Below are 24,186 nucleotides of genomic sequence, written 5' to 3' on the forward strand. Positions count from 1 at the left end.
GGTTACAACAATTGGTGGATCTGATACAATGTCTGTGTAAGGAAAGCTAAAAACAACTAAACAACTAACTGAAACTGAAACAACTATGAGGAAAAGTACGGTACCAGGAGCTCCTAATGGATAACATGTGGGAGGAAAACTCCAGCAACAAAGGTAAGCATCATACACATCACTATCCAAAGATGTCTCTCATCGGTCGATGGCGGATATCCTCAATGTCCTCCATGGTGAGTACTCTGACTGGACGTCTCCCATGCCGTGCTAGTATGGTCCTGATCCTCTGTTGTAGTCTCCGCCGGTGTCGAGATGGGCCTCTCATCTTGGGGCGCCTGGACCGCCCCAGCTCTATAGCCCGATCAATCACTGTACCTCTGGTGCGGCTGTACTCTGGGGCTAGCTGCAATGCCTGCTGACCTGACTGCTCAATCTCTGGTCGAAAGAAGTCTGTAATCTGCCTCTGTAGGTGTCTCTCCCTCTCTGATCCCCTCCCTCTCAGGAGACCCTCTCTATGTCTACGCAGCTCCAGCAAGTACAATCCGAGGCATCTCTGATCCTGGTATCTCATGACTCTAGAAAGTGGTCCAAAACCCTCTCTGAACAGGCAGTGAAAACGGCCTCGTATCTCATAATATACTGGACAGTGACATATGTAATGTAACTCTGTCTCTGGCTCCATCTGGCACAGCTGACAAATCCTGGCCTCAGCTGGTACTCCTCTGAATCTGCCAGTCTCAATCTCTAGCTGGTGTGAGGATGTGCGCATCTGACCAATAGCACACCGTACCCCATGAGAAAGATGAGTATCCATGTAGCTGGGTCTAATCACAAACCCATCCTCCGTGAGCTGGAGAAGATGATCTCTATAGAAAGCCATCTTCGTACCAAGCTCGTGTGTCGGCTGTATCCATGTCCTCCTAGTGTCCAGCTGAGTCAAGTCTTGCCTGATAAGTCTGGTAATCTCTGCCCGTGTGAGAGAGAGGGAGGGTGCATCCAGGGAGTACTGAAATGGAGGTAGCCTGTCCATACTAAAGCCATGCAGTTGGAACCAAGCTGTCATCTGTGCATACCAACATGATCCGTCTCCCTGTGATGCCAACTGTCGTGAAGACTCCAGGGCTAAGCGAGCATATCTGTCTCTAGGGAGAGCCCAAGTGCTATGTATAAAGGAGACTGATCGAGTGAGTGCCTCTACTACCAATGGGGGGGCAGCCATCTCTGCACGGATAATATCATGTGGTACGGAGGCCTTGGCCCTAATCATCAGGGAAATCATAGAAACCAAGGACCTCTCCATACGTCTCCATCCATCAGTGCTACCAGCTCGGCTGTGGTGATCCACTGAGGGTCCCCATATCTCCACTCCATACAGCATGGCTGAAGTGACCAAAGTGTCAAAGAGCCAGAGCTTTGTTCGAGGTTCCTGAAACTGAACCTGCGAACACATCCTCTCTAGTCTCCCCAATGCTGCATAAGCTCTGGTCAATCTGGTCTCCGCTGCTCTCCTCAAGGAAAATAGTGGGCCACTAAAAACCACACCAAGGTAAGCATATGCATCTGTATACTCCACTGTCTCCTAACCATATGTAAAGGTGGGCATTGACCTCCTAACCCACTGTGCTGTGGTGTTAAACACCATCACCTTGGTTTTACCAAGGTTAACAGACAATCCACTGTCCTCTGCAAACATGTGCAATGCATCCAAATGACGTTGCATCCCCTCTGGAGAATCTGAGATCAGCACAATATCATCAGCATACAATAACAGCGGAATCCATGTCCCTGCTAGCTGTGCTCCTTTGTCACCCTCCCGCTCTACATAGTCCGAAACCTCATCCACATACATCCCAAATAAGGTGGGGGAAAGGGGGCAGCCCTGTTTCACCCCAATAGTGGAGTGAACCATCTCAGATACACCCTGCGTAGTACGTACCTGCCCCACAACTGTCCTGTATAAAGCCATGATTCCCCAAATCAGCTCTGTGGGCACTCCCATCTCCTGTAGTCTGCGCATCAGTCTGGCTCTCGGTACTGTGTCAAAAGCTTTGCGGAAATCCACAAAGCAACAATAAATCCTCCTGCCATATAATCTGCCCTCCTCAATAATAGCTCTGAGTGTCAAGATATGGTCAAGAGTGGAGAAACCTCTCCTGAACCCTGCCTGCCCTGATGCACGTATGCCCTCTCTCTCTGCCCATCTACTCAACTCCTGCTCAAGAATAGATGCATATAGTCTAGCCAATGTGTGACCAATCATGATGGTACGATAATTCCCAGGAAGCATAGGATCCCCTGACTTGAAGATAGGCACAATCGTGGACATATTCCAAGTCTCAGGAAAACCCTCACACATGGCTCGGTTAAACATCATAGCAATAAGCTCTGCAAGCATATCTCTGGCATGAATAAAGTGCTCTACTACCAAACCATCATGATCATATGCTCTCCCAGTCCTCATCATGTCAATAGCTTTCCTTACCATCTCAGCAGTAAAGAAAGCACACGTCTCTGGGCATGGCTCCGATGGGTCTGGCAGGGGCGGCTGTCCTGGTGCTGTGTACAGGGATGCTGCATACTCACCCCAAATCTCTGTGGAGGTAATGGCTGGTGATGGTGAATGCTCATGGAAATAGTCTCCATGCCTCGCCTGAGTCCTGACTCATAAACAACTGGTACAAATCCCTCTCTAACTGAGCAAGATAAGCCCTCTTCTTCCGTCGCACTAGGTGCCGGAAGGTAATCCGTGACTGTCTGTGAGTGGTAACACCCATGAGCACCTCTCTCTGTAATCTGATCCTCATCTCTCTGCACTCCTCATCATACCAACTGTTCTGGGGCATGTTCCCAGATCGTCTCTGTGTAGGCTGACTATGGGGATATGCCTCTGATGCTGCAGCATGAAGCGTCTCTATCAATATCTGAGTGAGCTCATCTAATGGCCGTCCCGGCTCCTCGGCACATAGGCGTCTGTATATCTCATCTGTGTATACGGTGTCAGTCTCCCTCGTAAAGGTATAACGAGTGTGTGTGGAGACCTGTCCCAATGGAGCGGTGCTGAACTGAAATGTGAGAGTGAAGGACAAGATAGCATGATCCACTGCTATTCCAACCGGCCTAGTGCCTACCATAAAATCCTGAAAAGAGGGAATGAGACTGGGCTGAGCCATAACATAGTCCACTGTACTAGCACCATGCCGATGTGGAAAGCTAGTGAAACCGCCCGATGTCGGGAATCTCTGTAGGCCATTCAGGATGGCCAATCCATGTGCAGTCCCCATGTCTATCAAATACCGCCCATACACTGTATGTTCCTCATCCTGTGAGAGGCTAGATAGGCCCATATCCCTAACATCAAGCTCCCTCAACATCTCCTCTGAGGTATCATAAAATATTGTCTTGTTATGGGCGGTCCTGGCATTGAAGTCCCCCAAGAGAATGATGTCACCATCCCTGGAGAACTCCCAAATGTCATCATCTAAAATAGAAAAGGGAGACTGCCCGCTAGGTGATGCATACACTGATGTACTAGGAGCAAAATAGCATATAGCAATGTAGAGATATCTGCCGGTCTCTGCCCTCAGTCTAACCCACATGTACCTAGCCTGCTCATCTCTGCGGACTATATGTATCAGTGGCTGTAGCTCCTCTCTAAACAATACTGCCACTCCTCCTGAGCCCCGTCCTCTATGCTCTGAACGAGTCTCCTGTCTACAAGCTGTCTCCCATCGGTATCCGCTAACATGTGGCATGGACTGTCCAGGAGCCTGATGCGTCTCACAGTAGAAGATGATGTCCCTCCCAGTGAAACTATCCTCAAAAGCCCCTACATCAAGGCGTAGAGATCCATTACAATTCCAAGTAGCAACTTTGAGTGTAGTCCCATAGGTCTCGCGCCGTCATGAAGAGCGCCTCTCCATAATCACCACTCTACCATCTCTATAGAAGGCCACTTTCCCTTTCTCTCGGGCTGCCCTTATCTCGGGCATAACTTCTTTCATGTGGGCAAGTTGCGAGAGTGTGAGGTCATCTCCAAGAAATATTCCCGTTTGCTTGAGTGTAGGACGTCTCTTCAAGAAGTCCTTCTTCGCTTCCATGGAGGGGAAACGAATGAGAAGTGCTCTCTCCTTAGAAGAAGATTCGCCACTACCTTCCCTCTTCTTTCCCACTCTCCATGCCTTTGTGTGCGTGGCTTCAATGCCCATCATAGAGAAGAGCTCCTTGGTTTCCCCTTCCGCATCATCACGGTCTTTTAGACCGGACACTCGTACATGTAAGGCCCGGGTCTTCCTCCTTTGCTCCTCTTCAAGGGTCAAAAGGCGCACAGGCGGGGAGGAGGGAGAGAGAGAGAGAGAGAGAGAGAGAGAGATGGAGGGGTCAAAAGGCGGAGTGCAGGCAGACAAGACGGCGCACAGGCGGGGAGGAGGGGAGGGAGAGATGTGGGCAATATGAGGGGGGGGGGGGGGGGGGGGGGGGGGCGCAGGCAGGCAGCTGGAGGGAGGGGCGAAGGGCAGGCAGCGGGAGGGAGAGCGAATGGGGGGGGGGGGGGCGCAAGCGGGCAGGGGGGGGCGCAAGCGGGCAGCGGAAGGGGGGCGCAGGCAGGCAGCGGGAGGAGGGGGGCGCAGCGGGCAGCGGGAGGGGGGGGCGCAGCAGGAGGGGGAGGGGGGGTGCAGAGAGAGAGAGAGAGAGAGAGAGAGATTTGGGTAGGTCAATGTAATAAAGGATATGCATGAATATTTTGAGGAAGAACTAGTAAGCTTTGGCCATGTGTGCCAAAGAGAGAGAGAGAGAGAGAGAAAGAGAGTGAGGGAGTAGGGGGGAGAGAGAGAGAGAGAGAGAGAGAGAGCTTGCTGCTTAAGCTCAAGAGTGGGGAGAGGGAGTGGGGCTGCTGGCCAAGAGTGAGAGTGGGAGAGAGAGAGAGAGAGAGGAGAGCTCATGCCTTATAGGCAGCTCCAAGCATGGTGCGGGTCACGGTAGGCCACAGTGCCAACGGGAGAAAATGGGCGCAGATGCCAGCCACCAATGGGAGAAAACGGGCAGAAGCAACGGCCATAAACGACAGAAAAAACGGCGGAAAAAAAGCAGCAAAAAAAAACCTTCGAAAAAAATAAGGCGAAAAAAAATAGCAAAAAAATCACGTCCCGGCCGTCCCGTTCCAAACCTGTCCCCGACAAGTGAATCTCGTTATGCCGTCCCCTGGGGTCACCCGAGGCCCCTTCCGAAGCCTAGCTTTCTCAAATTTCAGCAATACCCAATCACCTTCCTTGACTTACATGTCCCTTCTATGCTTGTCAGCAGCCCTCTTATGCTTGTCTTGTGACCTTGCAATGGCTGTCCCCACCTGAGCAAAGGCTACATCCAAGTCACACACATACTTATCGGCTACAAAAATCTCATCCTTTGTACGAAGGATGGGTGGCAAGACCACTCTGCCATAAATAATCTCAAACGGGGACTTTTGCAAATCGGGAACAATCAACACAAGCCCACAAATGATAGCATTTTTGAGTTACAAGAAGGCATCTTGCTCATTCGAAGTCCATTTTAAGATGGTTTTCTTCTTTGTAGGATCATGCCATGGCGAGGCAATCTTGGCAAAATGCCTAATGAATCGCCTATAGTATGAACATAACCCAAGAAAGCTTCGCACTTGATGTACATTTTGCAACTCTAGCCAATTTCGAATGGTTTCAATTTTAGCAGGATCCATTCTTACACCCTCTTTGGATACGATGTGTCCCAAATAGTGTATCTCTGAGAGGAAGAACTCACTTTTCTTAGCATTTATGAAGAGTTTATGCTTTCACAACTCTTCAAACACTGTAGCCAAATGAGTCTTATGCTCCTCATTCTTGCAGAAAACCAAGATATCATCAAAGAATACACCTGTGAACTTACGATGGAGTCGAAATATCCTGTCCATCATTCAGTTAAATGTTATCGGGACATTGGTAAGGCCAAAAGGCATTACCAAGAATTCGTACAATCCAAAAGCTGTCCTGAATGCAGTCGTATGGACATCTTGGGGTTCCACACCCTTTTCTAAGCGCTCATTAACTTGCTTCATAATCTCCTCTTGTTGTGCGGCACTCACACGATATGCGGGTTTGTTAGGTGGGGAACTACTTGGCACAAGATCTATGCGATGATCCTCGGGCCTCTCAGGTGGTAGTTCTCCTGGCAATGCATTGACAAAACAATCTTTATTTGCATTAAGAAAATTCAGCCTATCTTGAGTCAATACATCTACATTCACATTACTTTGTTTAATTTTGTCAAAAACCAAGTACGCGGAGAGACTCTTTTTCATTGCCTTATTAATTTGGATGTGAGAAACAACTGGGATGGAATCCCCTTCCTTGCCCGCATCAATAACATGCGTGCGGCCTCTATGCATAAAGGTAATCCTGTTGGTTTTATATTCTATGCGGAGCTCAAGCCGATGACGCCAGGGCTTGCCAAGTAATACATCACATCCATTGAGTGGGGCAATCAAGAAATGCTCATGATCCAAATAACCCTGTATATGAATACGAAACTTTCCAATAAGAGGCGTAACCTCCACCTCTTTGCCAACAAAAGCTGCCACTGCTTCAATTTGGGGTCCCATGTCCCCAATCTCTATGCCCAAGGCGGCTGCCATCTGTGTAGAGATGAGGTGGTCTTTTCAGTGATCCACCAATGGGCAGCTGTCCCCTTCAAGAACATGCTTGCATGACGAATTTTGGACTTCTCAGTGAAGTCCTCATCACTAAAAGCAATGTCAAACTGTGCCACAAAAGCTAGCACCTTAGAGGCATCATACTCTCCATGAAATGCCCAAAATGACTGAGGCGCGAAGGGGGCTAGAAGACAGGGCTCAGGAGCAGGTGGGCTCAGGCCCGAGCTCTAAGGCGGCAGAGGGAGGGGGGGGGGCACACAGAATGCACAGGAGGGAGGGGGATGAGGAGGCGAAGGGGGGCGAGCCGGGGGATCTCCAGCTCGCGCAATCGTAACTCCTTGTTAGAGTTATAGTTCACTTTTAATTCAAGCTTCAAGCCTCCTAACTGATCTTGCCCTTTAAAAACACAACAGGCTTTGTTAAATACTTCAAAAAAAAAGGGTTTAATTGATGCTTGACTAAAACACATCATGTGACATGGACAGCTGGTGGGGAAGGGAGTTGCAAACTCTCCAAATTAACAAGCACCTGACTGCTCTATAGCATATTGACCATTGGAAGGCAAAAATAAAATAAAAATAAGCCTGCTGAATGGAAATCAATCAACTGTTAATTTACTCAAGTTTAGTGGATTCAACACATTGTATAAATGTATGTGTGTCAATGTGTGACACTTAAGGCTAGCTAGTCTTAACCACCCTTCAAGAGAGAGTAGAGATGTACCAATCGGTAATGGTTGCTTGCATTTTCTGGTCTGAGTTCCACTGCTCGCTCAAGTAAAGTTATGGCTTGTTCAAAATCTTTCCTCAGGTATGACAACCAGCCTTGTTCAGCTAAGGCCCATGAATTGCCTTTATCAAGCGTGAGTAAAGAAACAAGAGCTGTTGAAGCTTCCTGCACATGTCCTTCGGCAAGAAATAGCTTCACCTGCCCCTGGAAATTAAAGCACACAGTTCAGCATAAGCCTTAATCAGCTAGCAGACAATAATCATGCTAGTCAATGGAAAAAATCTGCTCAGGCACATCAAACTTCAAAGCACCAGTTCTTTCTCTTTTAAAGGTTATTCTCATTTATCATAAAAAGAAGTTTGCACAAACACAAAAAAACCAATGCTACCTATGCAATTACAGAGCCTTGCCCATCAACAAGGGACTCATCCTGGCTGGCCATCAGGGATAAAGGGGTAATCCTAACCGCCCATAATTTTTTTTCAAGTTCTCTGATAATATTACTGTCATTTCCTCATGACTAGACAAAGATGTAAGATTTTCCATAAAATTTGTGAACCTCCTCAAGCTTGAACTCATCACAGCTTCCAGTAATAGTCCAATAGCAGAACAAATTTTTTTCAATTGTATTCAAAAAAGCAAAAATGAAATTGCAGCATGTCTTTAAGTCCAGGCAATCATCTCCAAAGTAGCACAAACTTGGCCGGGTTGTGTGACTAATATCCATTTCCAAAAAGAAGATAAGCATACCATACATGGACAGAATAGTAAACCATTCATAAAACTTCCTACTTGAGTAGGTAAAAAGTCAAACAGGCAAAACAATTGATGCTGAGAAAAGTGAACTATTCATAAAACTTCCTACTTGAGTATATGAAAATCAAAAAGGCAAAAAGAATACACCTTAACTAGTAACTACTTCCAGGAGAAGCAAAAGACGACTTAATCTGTGAGTATTACTAATTAAATGAAAAAATAAGCCATGATGCATTGAGCAAACAAGAACTATTCACAACTTCCATGTCCGATGCTGCCTATTCCAACCATAAAGGTATGTCAGCTGGACAACCACACCTATAGATCAAGGATATATTGACTATTATGTGTAAAACTGCTTGCAAAATCTACATATGGAACATAGGCTATGGTCTCTAACCATAATCCACAGTATGCCTCTTTCATATACAAACTTCTCAACAGCTTTGAAAGCAGTTCCTCCCTCAGAAAGGGGTTGAGTTCTTGAGGCTTGCCAACACGGCAGTTTTGGCAAGTACAAGTTTGGCACTCTGCCTTGAGGCACAAGGCTTGGATTGCTTTTCCTTTGCGAGCATTAATAATCAACATCTGTGAAGATTAAGACCACTTGTGTGCACACTTTATGAGCGTAGCGTACAAAGGTGTCATGAATATGTGCGTGCGTATGTGTATGTGTGACTGATTCCAAGGACTTCAATCAACAGCAAAATAGATCATTTAGCTCCTTTTTATAGTGTGCACAGCTATTTGAAAATTACCTCCTTGGCAGATGCCAATACTTTACAAGCCTCCAAATCTTGTATTGCTTCCGCAACCTGCACGTACACTGGTCATGAGTTTATTGAGACATATACCAGAGTCCATATATACAGCAAAATTAAAACAACAAACATTAATTACCTCTATTATATTTTTAAAAACCTTTGAAGCTTCATTGTAACTTCCCGACTTGAGAAGTGAATCTCCAAAAACCAGCTGTAAACGGAGCTCCGCACACTGCAAAGTTAGTCCATATAGGGATCTGAATCTACTTATAACTTCAAGACCTCTCCTTATGCATTCGGCTGCACTTGAATGTGCACCTTCGGATGCCCGTAGCTCTGCAAGAACCTGCCAACTGCAAAGAAATTTGTTAACAGTAAGAGTTGCTTGACGCCACACTGCAAGAGACTCTAAAAAGGCTTGACTAAAGTTAACTGCAAGAGCGTACCCCACTATGCTGTTCTCATTCATTCGTAGAGCGTATTCGCAGAGTGATCTCTTGTGCCCCAAGCTGTCACACACACCATAGAGTTGGTAGCATCAAGCTCATAGACTCTCCTCTCCAATCTAAAAAAACTATTCCAATGCACTGGACTTGTGAAGTCGGACTTACCTCACAGAACAGAAGGGGGATTGGTGCATGGAAAAAGCAAGGATCGAGATAACAAGGCCCTGATCAGGGTAAGTGTGAGAAAGCTTTTTGCCAAGAATCAAAAGCCGATTCACTCGTCCCTGAGCGAGCTCTACCATGCCCACTTCATTGAAAAGCTTGTCTGCGCTGTCTTCTTCACACATGGCAAGGAGTAATTCTATTGCCACACTCGATGCGTGCCACGACAATGCAGATAGAGAGAGTTGCAGTACCTGCACGCAGGACTGCCACCATTCTTGTCCTGCAAATATTGTAGCTATTCATATTTATGATAAAAGTACCCAGCAAACTACTGCACAATGAAGTGTTTGTTGAGAAGAAAGCGTGACCTATGCATGCAGTAGCTGTATACAGAACCTTTGCTTGAAGAGCTTGCTCGCATTCTCAGAACCAGTAGCTGCAAAAGCAATGTTTCATACTTCTCACTGTTGGGCATCTGTTTCAAAATGTCCCACAACGTTTCCTCCATTTTCAGATTCTCCTCAGCACTTGCCCACTCATTTTCTGCAATATGCCTAGCTAAAGTAGCATCAAGACTTTTGTCTTCTGAAAGGCGTCTGTTGCAATCCTCCTGAATGTGGCTCTCCATTAAGGCAGCCTTCGCATCTACAATTCCACATAGAGCTTCCACCTGCAAAGCTTTTGACAAGGATGGACTTTCAAGGAGAACTTGCCAAGCCTCAAGGGTCTTCTGATGATCTGAAAGAGCTGCATGTGCAGTTGCCAGCCTCCTTGTGTACTCAGCTAAGTGTGTTAAATCACCTGTACTCTGACATATATGAATAATGGAGTTACAAGCTTCCACGACTTTCAAGTAGTTGCCAGTTGCTTCATGTAGTTCTGCAAGACCCTGAGAAGCAAACGCCAACTTTGGTGGTGAGATCAAGCAATATTCCTCTCGTCCAAGTCCAACACATAGCATCCTTCCAATTGGAAAAAAATTGGAGGCAAGGGTATAAAATTTTGAATTCATATCACTCGCATCAGTTACCACAGTGAACACCAGAAAAAGACTTTATACCGATTGATCCTTTAATTTTTAATTCCAAAAGCACCACTTTCAGAACAGCTTCACACTATTTCCACCTTTATTTTCTCCCAATACTAAAGTTTTCCAGCCATCTTCTACCAATTTTCATGATACTTCTTCTTTTTTTAGACAGGTGATTTAAGGAAGAACAAGGTGTTTGTCACCATTTTGGATTAGACCCCGATTATCTTTTGTTTTGTTAATAAAAGTTATTTGTTGGCCAATTTTATTCATGGATATGTTTACACTAGCGGACTCAAGTGGTACGATCCCCGGAGTCTAGGTGTGTTAGCTCCACTTGTGAGCTAGTGACTCAAGTGGTACTATCCCCAAAGCCTAGTGGCAATTGTCTATTGATGCTGGACTTGCATAGCCTCCTAATTGAGTCTTTGTTGAAACTCTCGGTCGGCAGCTTCTCGACGACGCTAGTCTTCTTCATACTCGCGTGTGGCTTCCTTATCCCTTTGTTCCCCCGCACGTCTCTGTTCTGCTATATTTTTCTTCTTCAGCTTTTCTTCTTGCTTCTTCACGTCTTTCGTCATCTTTTCTTCTCTGTTCCTCTAGACCAAAGAACATTTGTGCCACATTTGAGAGGCCTTCTTTGGGCTTCTAGCAACAAGCTGCATCTTCAATGAATTCTTTTTCTGCGGCAAGCTGCATCTTCAATGAATTTATTTGCTCCATCATTATTCTTATGCGCTCTTCTGTGCTTGGCAAAAGCGTACTTTCTTCTGGTGTATCGCTTTGGAATCTTTGTGCCTCCATAACTTCTTGCTGGCTTTCTTCTTGATGCAATGTCTCTCCCATCATGGCGGAGGCTTGGCTGTTTTTCCTGACCACAGTATTACCATCCATTGGATGCTCACTTCTTTAGGTAGCCAAGATGGGTCACCAACCCGATGCTCTGATACCGTTGATCGTGGTAACGCACAACAGGGCCTTCTTTATACCGTTGATCATGGTAACACACAAAGTAGAAAGAGAGAAGTGAATAGAAGTGAAGTAGACAACACAGTATTGGGTCCCAATTTACCCACTGAAGGGCCCCCTCCTGCAAGCAGGAGCATTTGCTTATATTAATTATTTGGAGAATGTTGCACAATGCTTGAGAACAAGCGATATGACTGCCCAACGAAAGGACAGGGAAGACCGTACGTCGGCTGAGTATCCACCAAATTCCAATCCAAGGCACTGCAGCAAACTCTTCGGGCCACTTATACAAGTCCAGATAGTTGTAGGACTACACCTATGCTGGCTGAATGCAAAGGATGCTAATTGTTGACTTTACTACTGAATGCTTTGCTGAATACTAAATAATTGATGATGATTTTAGGCGCTTGCTTTTATATGCTTTACTGGAGCAGGTCGGCCTGTTCATATCCTGTCGACCTATTTTTATGGACAAAAAAAGGACTACACCTATGCTGGCTGAATGCTGAAGAGGAGCTTCACTGATAGCCTAGAGAGGAAAGGATGCTAATTGTTGACTTTACTACTGAATGCTTTGCTGAATACTAAATAATTGATGATGATTTTAGGCGCTTGCTTTTATATGCTTTACTGGAGCAGGTCGGCCTGTTCATATCCTGTTGGCCTATTTTTATGGACAAAAATGCTGTTTTTAACAGCATTAAATGCTGTGCTTTGCTATTTTAACAGCATTCAATGCTGCGCTTTGCTGTCCCTAAGCCTGGCTGACTCACACCCTCTACCATGCTAGCCGACTAGTGCCAATGGGCACCCAGTGCTGGCCGACTACAGATAGGGGTACCTACAGGCTACCGATTGGCTGCCTTTGGTCCCCTATGGCCTGTTTATTGCCTCTTATGGATTGATTATGCTATAGGTTCGCCCATAAGCAAACCTACAATGCTCTACATGCTTGCTAATGAAACTACCTGCTATGGCTGACTGTTACATGCTCTATCTAATGAATTCTCCAAGTGGGCTAAGAGGACTGACTCCCGACGACTGCTCTATGGCTCGGAGACTGACCTACATAGCTCGTGCCTAACTGTCCCTCGACTGAGGACTCACAATGGGGTCACGGCATACAACAAATATTCCTCGAAAAAGGTATTACTTCTATACAAATGTTGCAGTGATAAACATGCCAATGTGTCACTGTGTACCCCAATGCACGGTGCACGTGACAAACAAGCCCTTGTGCCACCGATGATCTGAGCACTCCACCAAAAACTTCTCCAACAAACTCCAACGGCATGGAAGGAAAGGAACAATTAGCCCCCTCTGAGAACTGTGGTAGAGTGGGACTGGATTGCACCAAACAAGCCCACAAATCTTGCCAGAAAACACCCACGAAGCAGGTAAAACTGCAAAAGAAGCACTAGTCGGAAGCGCTCCACACTGGAAGAAGACCACCAGCTGTTGTCCAACGCTGAAAGCGCAGCCACACACCACCAACAATAGAATAATGCTGATGAAGAAGACGGCAAAGGAGAGAAAATTGTTACCACCCACCAAAGCGCAACTGCTATGCCAAAAACACAGCACACAAGACAAAAAATGCAGCCACCTCGATAAAAACGTAGTAGCCAACCACAACCACTAGTTGATGAAGAAAAATACGGCAAGCTTCCTCTTCCAACAAAAACACCAACTTCAGCAGATGAGGGAACAAGATGTGGATGCCAACACCTAAGCGACTGATACCATGATAAAGTTGCACAATGTAGAAAACAAAGGAGAGAGAGAGAGAGAGGGAGGGGGAGAGAGAGAAAGAAGAAGAAAGAAAGAAAGAAAGAAAGAAAGATTTATTAACGTCTTCCAAAAGACCGAACTCGGCCTATGAGACAAATCAGTGTACCTGTGTGGGGTATCCTCTGTCATCCCAACAAAATGAAAAAGTACTGAACTAAAAAAAAAGCTAAATCTGGGTGTGCAATAAGTACAATGAGTGGGGGAGGACGGGATGGAGCTCTACTACTAGCAAAATGCAAAGCTATATGCATGGAGTATACAATCATGATATGCAACCTAGCTAACTCCATCCTATACCATACTGGGGGTATAAAATGGTATACATCAATGAAGGGGGTGTCCACAGCTCCCTCAAGAGCATGCCTGGGTCTGCTCTGAAGCGAGCCAATCGCTCCGCACCCTCTCTGTGAGACTGAGCTCTAAACTCTGTCATCTCTCTCTCGTATAGGCGTGGTGTCCGAAAGCCAGGTGTCCTCTCTCCTGCGGGCTCTGAGTGTCTCTGCTCTCTGGAGAGTAACTCCCTGTAGGGGCTGGGAGTGGGATAGATCTCTGAAAAAATATACTAATCTGTGTCTGTCGTCCCCCCTCTGAATAAAATGGGATATCTCTCTCTCTCATGGTTGTATATGCTCTGCATCTGCATACATAATGCTCCTCACTCTCCACCTCCTCTCTGCACAATCTGCATACCCTCTCCTCTCGGGGGTTCCGTGCTGCTCTGCCAATCTCGATCTCCAATCGATGTGATGAAACTCTAAGCTGACCAATAGCCACTCGGAAGCCGTGTGGTAAAAAGCCCTCCATGTATCTAGGCCTCTCTATAAATCCATCATCAGTGATACTCATGAAGTGATCTCTCTACTATAGCATCTTTGGTGGAAGAGGCTGTGTAGGCGATATCCATGTCTCTCGTGTATAGAGCTGCCATAGGTCCTGTCTCAATACTCTGTTCCTCTCACTATCAGAGAGATGGATATGTGGTGCATCCCTGTCATACTGGAATGGTGGTAGATGATCCATGTCTAGGCCATGCTGTGAGAACCAATGTGTGACCTGTGCATACCATGATCCTCTGTCTCCTGCCTCAGCCATCTGTCTAGATGCCTCAAAAGCTCTGTATGACAATCTGTCCTGTGGTATCTGTCTTGCACGCATATAGTCTGAAATATGGCCTCTACCATCATAGGAGGCACAGCAAACTCTGCTCGAATAATGTCATGAGGTACTGACGGTTTGCTGCGTATCATGCATGCCATCATGAGGGCCTGTGGTCTCTCTATCTGTGTCCACCAATGGGTAGCAAGGCCTGGCGCCCATACCGCTGCTCCATACATCAATGCCGGTGTGACTAATGTGTCAAATAGCCACCCCTTCGTCCGGGGCTCCTGAAAATGCGCGTGGTGGCACTGTCTCTCTAGCATAGCCAATGCTGCATATCCCCGTGTCAATCTAGCTCTGGCTGCTGAACCCATGGTGAAGCGCGTGGCTGCTACAGAGAAGGTAACCCCTTGCCCTGTCTCGATGTATGAAAGACCATAACTTTGGTTTTCCCAAGGTTCACAGTAAGACCCCTCTGTGTGCAGAAATCATCGAGTGCATGTAGATGCTACTGTAGACCTCCTGGAGACTCAGACATTAATACAATATCATCAGCATAAAGCATAATATGTACTGAGGTACCTGCTAGATCAACTCCATCTCCGCCTCCCCGTGTAATGAAGTCAGCCACCTCATCAATGTATAACCCAAATAGCGTGGGGGGAAAGTGGGCATCCTTGCTTCACACCAATGGTGCTAGCAATAGTCTCGGACATACCTCCTGGGCATCTGACTCGCCCAAAAACCTGCTCATATAATGCAGGCACCCCATGTCATACCTGCTGGTATGCCAAGAGACTGCAGGCGCTGAAAGAGCCTCTCTCGTGTGGTACTGTGTCAAATGCCTTGCGGAATACCACAAAGCGGCAATAGAGCTTTCTCTTCCTCACTCTGGACTGATCAATCATACATCTCAAAGTGAATACATGGTCAATGGTAGAGAAAGCTCTCCTAAAGCAATGTTTGTGGGTCTGCAATGGGTGTCGGTGTCCGGGGCTCTCTGAAGTGCCGCCATGAGATAGGGCTATCTTGAAGGCACTCAAGGGTTAGGGTTAGGGTTTACACAGGTTCAAGCAAGCAAGCGTGGAAACCAAGATGAGAGAACACGACTTCCAATATGCTTCAATGAATAAAAATCAAGTACAATAGCCACATGATAGTGACCCTAAAAGATAAGTGTTCACATGTCCGGCCATAAATGTGCCGGGTGGACCAAAACACTTATAAACTGCATATAAGTGAAACTGAACTAAACTGGGGGGAAAAAACCTCCACTAACTGAAGTAAAAAGTGCCCCAGTAACCTACTGATGATCACTAGCACTCCTCTGGGTGCATACACAGCATAAAACCCAACAAACCCCCCTGGACTGATATGTGATCACTGTACATCATCCACCAAAAGGAAACAAATTCAAAGCATTGCGGAATGCTTCAAATTTCGGACGTGGTAATGCCTTGGTGAAGATGTCTGCCACATTCTGATCTGTAGGACAGTAGATCAGACTGATATCTCCTGCCTGGAGTCTCTCCCGAACAAAATGATAGTGAATCTCAATGTGTTTCGTGCGAGCATGAAACACAGGATTCCTGGCCACAGCAATGGCACTCTGACTATCAGTATAGATAGGTGTAGGCTCCTCCACTGAAATATCCATATCAGTCATGAGACGACGCAGCCAAACACACTCAACAGTAGTAGTGTAGGCTGCTCTCTACTCTGCCTCACAAGACGAAGTGGCCACTGTGGTCTGTTTCTTGCTTAGCCAAGAAATGCATGAAGCGCCAAGGAAGAAACAATTTCCACTAGTGGAATGTCTGGTATCAAAGTCACCAGCCCAATCTGAATCACTGTAAGCGTGTAACTGCATGTCACCCCCCTCAGTGTTGGGGTAAAGGCGTTATGCCCACCCTTATAGTGTGTACAAGCCCATAAGTTATAGTACATAGTACACTTAGTACTTTTAATGTACTAAGTGCACTATGTGTACTAGTGCAATATACATGTGTGATAGGGGAGTCACACACTCATGCCTCATGAGTTGACTTATCCCCACAACTCTCTCTCTCTCTCTCTCTCCCTTGTGCTTCTCTGTGTATGTCTCCCACATGAACTCTTAACCTAACCCTAATTCTCCCACCAACTGGTATCAGAGCATTGGTTCCTTTGAGGAGAAAGAAGTGGGATTTTCTTCAGGTGTTGCTGAGGACAAGGCAGCTGCAATTGCTGACAGTCGTCCCCTTCTTGTGCTGGTTGGTGCGCGGTGGTCGAAACCCAGTCTCGAGGCCCCCCCTTCAATGGACACAGTGAAGTCATGGTCCAAACCAAGCTATCGCCTACAGCAGACGGGAGCTCTTTTAGGGTTTTGATTAAGTCCTGCGAAGGATACAGAAAGAGGCGTCATAAACTAACCTGGTTGATCGAGCGACCAGTAACTGGCTGCGGACCAGAACCATAGACGCCACAAGAACGCCTTTATGCACTCTTCATAGCCACGCGTCAGCGCTTGCAGCAAACGAGGCGTTGGTCCAAAAAGTTTAGCGCTACTAGGTGGCGGGTAGGCGAAGGCTGCAACGTCGGGAGGCGCATAAGCATCAGCTCCACGTCAGGCGACACACCTACGTGGTGGTGGTCAGACTCAGTCACAAGGCGTCAACAGGCAGGCGCATAAGCATCAACTCTACTGTACCTACTGAGGAGAGCTACACTGCCCAACCATCCGTACATTAGCTACAGCTACAGGAGCATCAGCATCAGCATCAATAGCAGCACCAAATCATCACCCCCTTTTCCTGCAACAACAAAACCCTCCTACAAATCAGAGAAAAATCAGAAAATTACAAGGTATTTGCCTCAATTTTTTTTGGGATTTGCAATTGAGCAGGTGCAATCATTAATTGAGCAGATACAGGCGCCGAATTGCTCAATTTTTGAGCAAAATTGGCAAAATTGGGTGACATTGGTCACAATCAGGATCAATTTGCAGGAAATTGGTCAAATCAGGATCAATTTGCAGGAAATTGGATGTCGAAATTTGGGGCTTTTGATGTAATTGTGCAATTAAGCACTCATACATGCTGTATGATGTGAAAAATCGCACATTTCGGCAAAATTGCAGCAAATTGCAGTGCAAATCAAGGGGCTTTTGTGCCGATTTGGTTGATTTGCATGCAGGCAATCGCATTTGATGCTATGGAAAATGTGTTGATGCCTTACAAGCACTCAATGTGCCTGTAAATCAAGGGGCTTTCATGTATTTGATGTATATGTGGCCAGGGGGAAGCATCGTGAACACTCTGGATGCCTTCATGTGCGTCAATGTACCATGTATGATCAGAAATTGATCTTAAATCAAGGGGCTTTTCAAGTTTGTATGCTTGTTGAGCTTGGCAAAGCAGCAGGCAAGACATTTATGCCTTGAATCCTCAGAAATCAGCTTGCAGTCAAGGGGCTTTTGCCCAATTTCTGTTCGGGACTGTTGTATGCAGTGTACAGGACTGTAAAACTCTGATTTTCACTCATTTGGACAGCCAGGAGAGCATTTATTGCTACTGTACCTGCTGGTACAAATTTGGCACAGCTTTGTGCACGTTTTGGCATGGCTGTACACTGTTTTGAGTGACCAAAAGGTTCAATTTCAGCTGCTGAACTTGCCGGTACAGGTTTGGTACATCATTGGTGAGCACTTAGTACTGCTGTACAGTACTTTGGAAGGGCAAAAGAGCACATTTAAGGTGCTGTCCAAAATCTGCAGCAACCAGATTTTGGTGTTTTCATCACATAAAGTGGGAGAAAAGTTGCATTTGTGCTTCCGCAGTGGGAGAAAAAGCTTGGGAGAAAAACTCTGAGCACTTTGTGTGCTTTTGGTGCAGTGTTTGCACATTTTTGCAGGGAGTCAGGCATTGACAGGTTGCATTTTGCTATGGCAACCACAGGTGAGAGCTCTTCATTGCTTCACATCAAGAAGCTTGAAGGCTCGCATAATTATGATATTTGGCAAACCCAGTGCTACAATGTGTTGCTCCAGAAAAAGCAGCACAAGCCTATCAAAGAAAGGGGTGTAATGCCCGCTTCTCTTACTGCTGAAGAGTGGGAAGATATGGATGAGCTGGCAAGATCTACTATCATGTTGTCTGTGTCAGATTCATTACTTTTCAGCATTCGTGAAGAGAAGACAGCTTGGGGAATGTGGCAGAGATTGCAGGACTTGTATGCCCAACAAAGTGCCTCAAGCAAAGTGTATTGGTTGAAGAAACTCATAGGTCTTCAGATGAAGGAAGGGGCTTCTATGACAGCCCATCTAAATGAGTTTAATGGTATTGTCAGCCAGGTCATTAATCAAAAGTTGGCAATGGACGATGAGTTCAAAGCCACTTTTTTGTTATGCACTTTGCCAGAGAGTTGGGACACATTTAGGACAGCCACTAGCAATTCGAATGCTATGCTGTCATATGCAGATGTTGAGGGTGCTCTTCTTCAAGAAGAGATGAACAGGAAAAACAACTCTGTTGGAAAGTCCAATGCAATGAATGCACGTGGGAGATCCCAGCAAAGGGGAAAAAGCCAAGAAAGGGGAAGGAGCAAGTCTCGCTCCAAGAAGGATTTGGAATGCCATTATTGTGGCAAAAAGGGACACATTAAAAAGCAATGCTACAAATGGAAAAATGATCAAAAAGAAAAGGGAAAAGGCAAAGACAAAGACAAGGATGAAGCCAAAGATGTAAAGCCAAAGGGCAAAAGTGGAGTCAAGATCGAAGAAATCAATGTGTCACATGCAGGTGGCAGTGAGGATGAGGTCCTCTTTACGTCTTCACTTGATGCCCATTCACTTCTTACAGGTGGTCATGGTATGCACTCATGGATCATTGATTCAGGTGCCTCCTTTCATGTCAGAGGTTGCAGAGACTTGTTTGTCAGGTACACTGCTGGCAATGAAGGAGTGGTTTATTTGGGTGATAACCATGCATGCAAAATTCTTGGCAGAGGTGATGTGAGGCTTGTATTTTCAGATGGCTCACAGCTTATGCTCCATGATGTCAGGCATGTGCCTGAGATCAAGAAGAATCTGCTTTCTTTCGGACAGCTTGATGATGCTGATTATGTTACCACATTTGGTAGTGGAAAGTGGAAAATTAGTAAGGGCTCACTGGTTGTTGCCAGAGGCTCTAAGGTGGACACTCTTTATTTCATGCATGCAGGTGTTTGTCACCATGCTAATGTAAATGCAACCGAGCTGCCGGAAATTTCTATGTGGCATAGCCGGTTGGGACACATGAGTGTCAAGGGAATGGAGCAATTGTCTCGTTTGGGTTACTTGCCTTCTCTAAAGTTTTCAAGTTTTCAGTTTTGTAAGCATTGTATATATGGTAGGCAACTACAGTGCCCCCACAAGAAAGCTCTTGGACAGAAAGATGCTCAATTAGAGCTTGTGCATACAGATGTATGTGAGATGCCTCAGCTTTCTTTGGGAGGGGCAAAATATTTTGTGTCTTTTATTGATGATGCCACACGCAAGGTGTGGGTTTATCCTCTTCGTTTGAAGAGTGATACATTCTCAGTGTTCCAGAAGTTTGTTGCTCATGTTGAGAATCAAATTGGTAAAACACTGAAAGCTTTGCGTTCCGACAATGGTGGAGAGTATATGTCCAAACAGTTTCAGGACTATTGTGATGCTAAAGGCATCACGAGGCAGCTCTCTACTCCTTATGATCCTCCACAAAACGGGACAGCAGAGAGGATGAACAGGACCATACAGGAGAAGGTCCGTTCTATGTTGTCACATGCTGCATTACCTCATGGTTTTTGGGCTGAAGCTGTTATGAGAGCCGTTCACCTTATAAACAGGTCACCTAACACGAGGCTTGGTGGGAAAGTGCCAGAAGAAGTATGGACAGGGAAGCCTCCGTCATACAAGCACTTGAGAGTATTTGGTTGCGTTGCGTACGTGCACATACGCAGGGAAATGCGCACCAAACTTGATCCTAAGTCTCACAAATGCATATTCCTAGGATATGGTGACAGAGGTGAAATGACTTTGGGATCCCATGAATAGAAAGATCATACACAGCAATGATGTCATTTTTTATGAAACATGCATGTATAAGGAGCCTGCAAGGCAACAGGAGCCTGGCAGAGTCATCTCTGATGATGATGGACATCATGGACAACAACAAAGGGCTGTAAATCAGCCATTACAGCAGGAAATCCAGCCCTTAAATGGTGCTGAAAATGGTCCAAATGGACAGCTAGAGATGGCAGAAGATATCCCTATGGAAATACCACAGTTAGAGGAGATACCGGGCATGATATTTCAGCCTTATGGCATGGAACAGGAGCCACCAATAGGTGATATGCAGGCTGGACGGCAACCTGCAAATGATGGTCATTGGGTACAAAGGTCCACAAGACCCTCCAGAGCCCCTGACAGGTTTGTTCCAGGGGTTGACTACTTGATGCTCACTGACTGTGGAGAGCCCTCATGTTATAAAGAGGCTTTACAGAGGGCAGACAAGGCTCTTTGGGAGCGTGCCATGAAGTCAGAGATGGATTCTCTGCATAAAAATGAAACATGGAAGTTGGTGCATTTGCCAGCAGGCAAGAAGGTTTTGCCATGCAAGTGGGTATACAGGCTCAAAGTTGCACCAGATGCAAAGCCAAGATACAAAGCCAGGTTAGTGGCTAAGGGCTTTAAGCAGGAATATGGTGTGGACTTTGAGGAGATCTTCTCTCCAGTGGTCAAAATGACCACACTTAGAGCTGTGTTAGCTTTGGTTGCGCATGATGATCTGGACTTGATTCAGATGGATGTGAAGACTGCTTTTCTTCACGGTGATCTCCATGAGGAGATATATATTCAGCAGCCAGAGGGTTATGCAGTGAGTGGAAAGGAGAAGCTTGTATGCAAGCTGAAAAAGAGTCTTTATGGGCTCAAACAGGCACCAAGGGAATGGTATCATAAATTTGATACATTCATGAAATCTCAGAAATTTAGGAGAAGTGACATAGATCACTGCTTGTACACCAAGAAAGCTTTGGATGGCAGTCTATTGATCCTCATCTTGTATGTTGATGATATGTTGATTGCCGGGAAATCTCGTAAAGAGATGGATGCCTTGAAGCAGAGGCTGCATCAAACCTTTGATATGAAGGATTTGGGTGATGCAAATCACATCTTGGGTATGCGGATACTTCGGGACAGAAATCAGCATGTGTTGTATTTGTCTCAGAAGGAATACATTGGCAAAGTCTTGCAGAGGTTCAATATGGACGGGGGGAAGAAAGCTAGTACTCCTTTGCCTCCATATGTGAAACTCAGTGCTATGGACAGCCCACAGTCAGATAGAGACAGGGCTGATATGGCCAAGATTCCGTATGCTTCAGCTTGTGGCAGTCTCATGTATGCCATGGTTGCTACTAGGCCGGACATTGCATTTGCAGTGGGAGTGGTTTCTAGATACATGGCCAACCCTGGCAAGAAGCATTGGGAAGCAGTGAAAGGTGTCATGAGATACCTGAAGGGCACACAAGATTTGTGCATTTGCTTTGGCAAACAGGATGCATTAGTGCATGGTTACACGGATTCGGATTATGCCGGTCATCCAGATAACCGGAAGTCTACTACCGGTTATGTGTTTACATTCACAGGAGGTGCTGTGTCATGGATATCCAGGATGCAGAAGTGCACTGCCTTATCTACTACAGAGGCCAAGTATATTGCACCCACAGAGGCTTGCAAGGAGGCATTATGGCTATCTCAGTTAGTGGTTGATTTGGGCTATACAGGGGATATTCCATTGTTGCATTGTGATAGTCAGAGTGCCATCCAGTTGGCAAAGAACCCTGTCTTTCATGCAAAGACGAAGCATGTGGATGTGAAGTATCACTTCATCAGAGAGGTGATAGAGAACAAGCAAATTCAGCTTGTTAAGATTCATACGGATGACAACCCGGCTGATCTGTTGACGAAGAGTTTGGCTCCGGAGCGGTTTGCTCTTTGCAGACACTTGATGGGCATTGGATGAGGCCACTTTCAGCCTTGATATGGCCTTGTATATTATCATGTACATGCTGATTTTTTTTTTCCTTTACTTAAGGGCACTTTGCCTTTAAGTGGGAGGTTGTTGGGGTAAAGGCGTTATGCCCACCCTTATAGTGTGTACAAGCCCATAAGTTATAGTACATAGTACACTTAGTACTTTTAATGTACTAAGTGCACTATGTGTACTAGTGCAATATACATGTGTGATAGGGGAGTCACACACTCATGCCTCATGAGTTGACTTATCCCCACAACTCTCTCTCTCTCTCTCTCCCTTGTGCTTCTCTGTGTATGTCTCCCACATGAACTCTTAACCTAACCCTAATTCTCCCACCACTCAGGATAAAGCAACCCAAGAGACAAGGTACCCTGCAAATAACGGAATACACGCTTCACAGCTTGCCAATGTGACAACCGTGGGCTGTGCATGAATCTGCTCAACTGAGAGACTGCATACTGAATATCTGGCCTTGTATTACACAAGTAAATGAGGCACCCAACAGCCTGAGCATATGTAGTGGCATCAAAGGAAACACTGTCATCTTGTAGTGACAGTTTCATCCCAGGCTCCATAGGAGTACTAATAGGCTTGCAATCCTGAAATTTAAACTTCTCCAGAAGTTTAGCAACATAACGTGATTGCAACAACCCAATGCCTCTGTTATCCTGCACAAACTGTATGCCCAAATAGTAATGTACAAGGCCCAAGTCAGACATGTCAAATGTCTGTTGCAGTATCTCCTTAAAAGCTGCAATTTTGTCATCATTTGATCCCATGAGCAAGAGATCATCCACATAAAGACTGATGACCAGCAGATCTGTCTCTTCTTTCTTCACATATAAAGTGGCCTCTGATGGACTGTTCACAAATCCCTGAGTGAGTAGAAAAGCATCTATTTTTGCATACCAAGCTCGTGGAGCTTGTTTCAAACCATACAAGGCCTTTTTCAGCCTGCATACTTTCCCCTCATGACCATGTTCTGCAAATCCCATGGGCTGAAATACATAAACTTCCTCCTCGAGGTCCCCATGTAGGAATGTAGTCTTTATGTCCAACTGATGAACAACCCAACCACGATGTGCAGCCAATGCAATGACACACTAAGTGTCGACATACGGGATGTAGGAGCAAATGTCTCCTCATAATCAATGCCCTTCTTCTGTGCATAGCCCTTTGCAACTAGACGGGCTTTGTACCTGTCAATGGATCCATCTGCATGTCTTTTCAACTTATAGACCCATTTAGTACCAATGGCTTTCTTGCCTTTGGGCAGATCAACCAAATCCCATGTTTGATTCTTTTTAATAGAATCAATCTCATCCTGCATGGCTTTGTTTCAATGCACATTATCTCGTGCATCCACAAATGAATCAGGCTCATCATCATCCTGTAAACTGGCTGCCATAACCAAATTCAAATCCATGATGTGTGCATGCTCATTGGTCCTTTCTCCCTACGAGTACGACCAGCAAGAGGACCCTCTAAATGGCTGTCCTGTAATGTCCTCAAATACCATCTAGGTATATGTCTGACCTGTGGTGCCTGCTGTCCCATATTTGGTTCAGCTTCTGGCTCATTTGGCTGCTGAATTTCTGCACCACCTACATCATTTGCTGGCTGTCCAGTACCTTCATGAGTTGGATCACCAACTGTGGAATGAAACTCCATGGGTAGTAGACCTTCAAACACATCATTTTCAGCCTGATTTGCCTCATAACCAGCCATGGATAATTCTGATTTTTCA

General features: G+C 45.8%; 1 protein-coding gene across 5 annotated transcripts in view; it reads right to left on the bottom strand.

Annotated features, from left to right (window-relative positions):
• LOC147639045 (Tetratricopeptide repeat (TPR)-like superfamily protein) overlaps positions 1 to 24,186 on the bottom strand; it is a 152,040-nt gene that overhangs the window by 78,490 nt on the left and 49,364 nt on the right. For 4 of the 5 annotated variants that reach the window (XR_015264138.1, XR_015264137.1, XM_086786748.1 and 1 more), the window contains exons 2-7: positions 9,912 to 10,404; positions 9,516 to 9,795; positions 9,351 to 9,413; positions 9,041 to 9,257; positions 8,899 to 8,955; positions 7,379 to 7,588 (exon numbers count right to left, since the gene is read on the bottom strand). Coding sequence is in view for 3 of the 5 variants with exons in the window: in XM_086786748.1 (XP_086642874.1) it covers positions 7,379 to 7,588; positions 8,899 to 8,955; positions 9,041 to 9,257; positions 9,351 to 9,413; positions 9,516 to 9,795; positions 9,912 to 10,404 (1,320 nt within the window). In the remaining 2 variants the exon portion in view is untranslated. Of the gene's footprint in view, positions 1 to 7,378; positions 7,589 to 8,898; positions 8,956 to 9,040; positions 9,258 to 9,350; positions 9,414 to 9,515; positions 9,796 to 9,883; positions 10,405 to 24,186 lie in introns of all 5 variants that reach the window. The other variant, XM_086786757.1, reaches the window with a different exon arrangement.

The sequence above is a fragment of the Cibotium barometz genome, chromosome 4 (assembly GCF_041138505.1).
Source record: "Cibotium barometz isolate CiBa-2024 chromosome 4, ASM4113850v1, whole genome shotgun sequence".
NCBI lineage: Eukaryota > Viridiplantae > Streptophyta > Polypodiopsida > Cyatheales > Cibotiaceae > Cibotium > Cibotium barometz.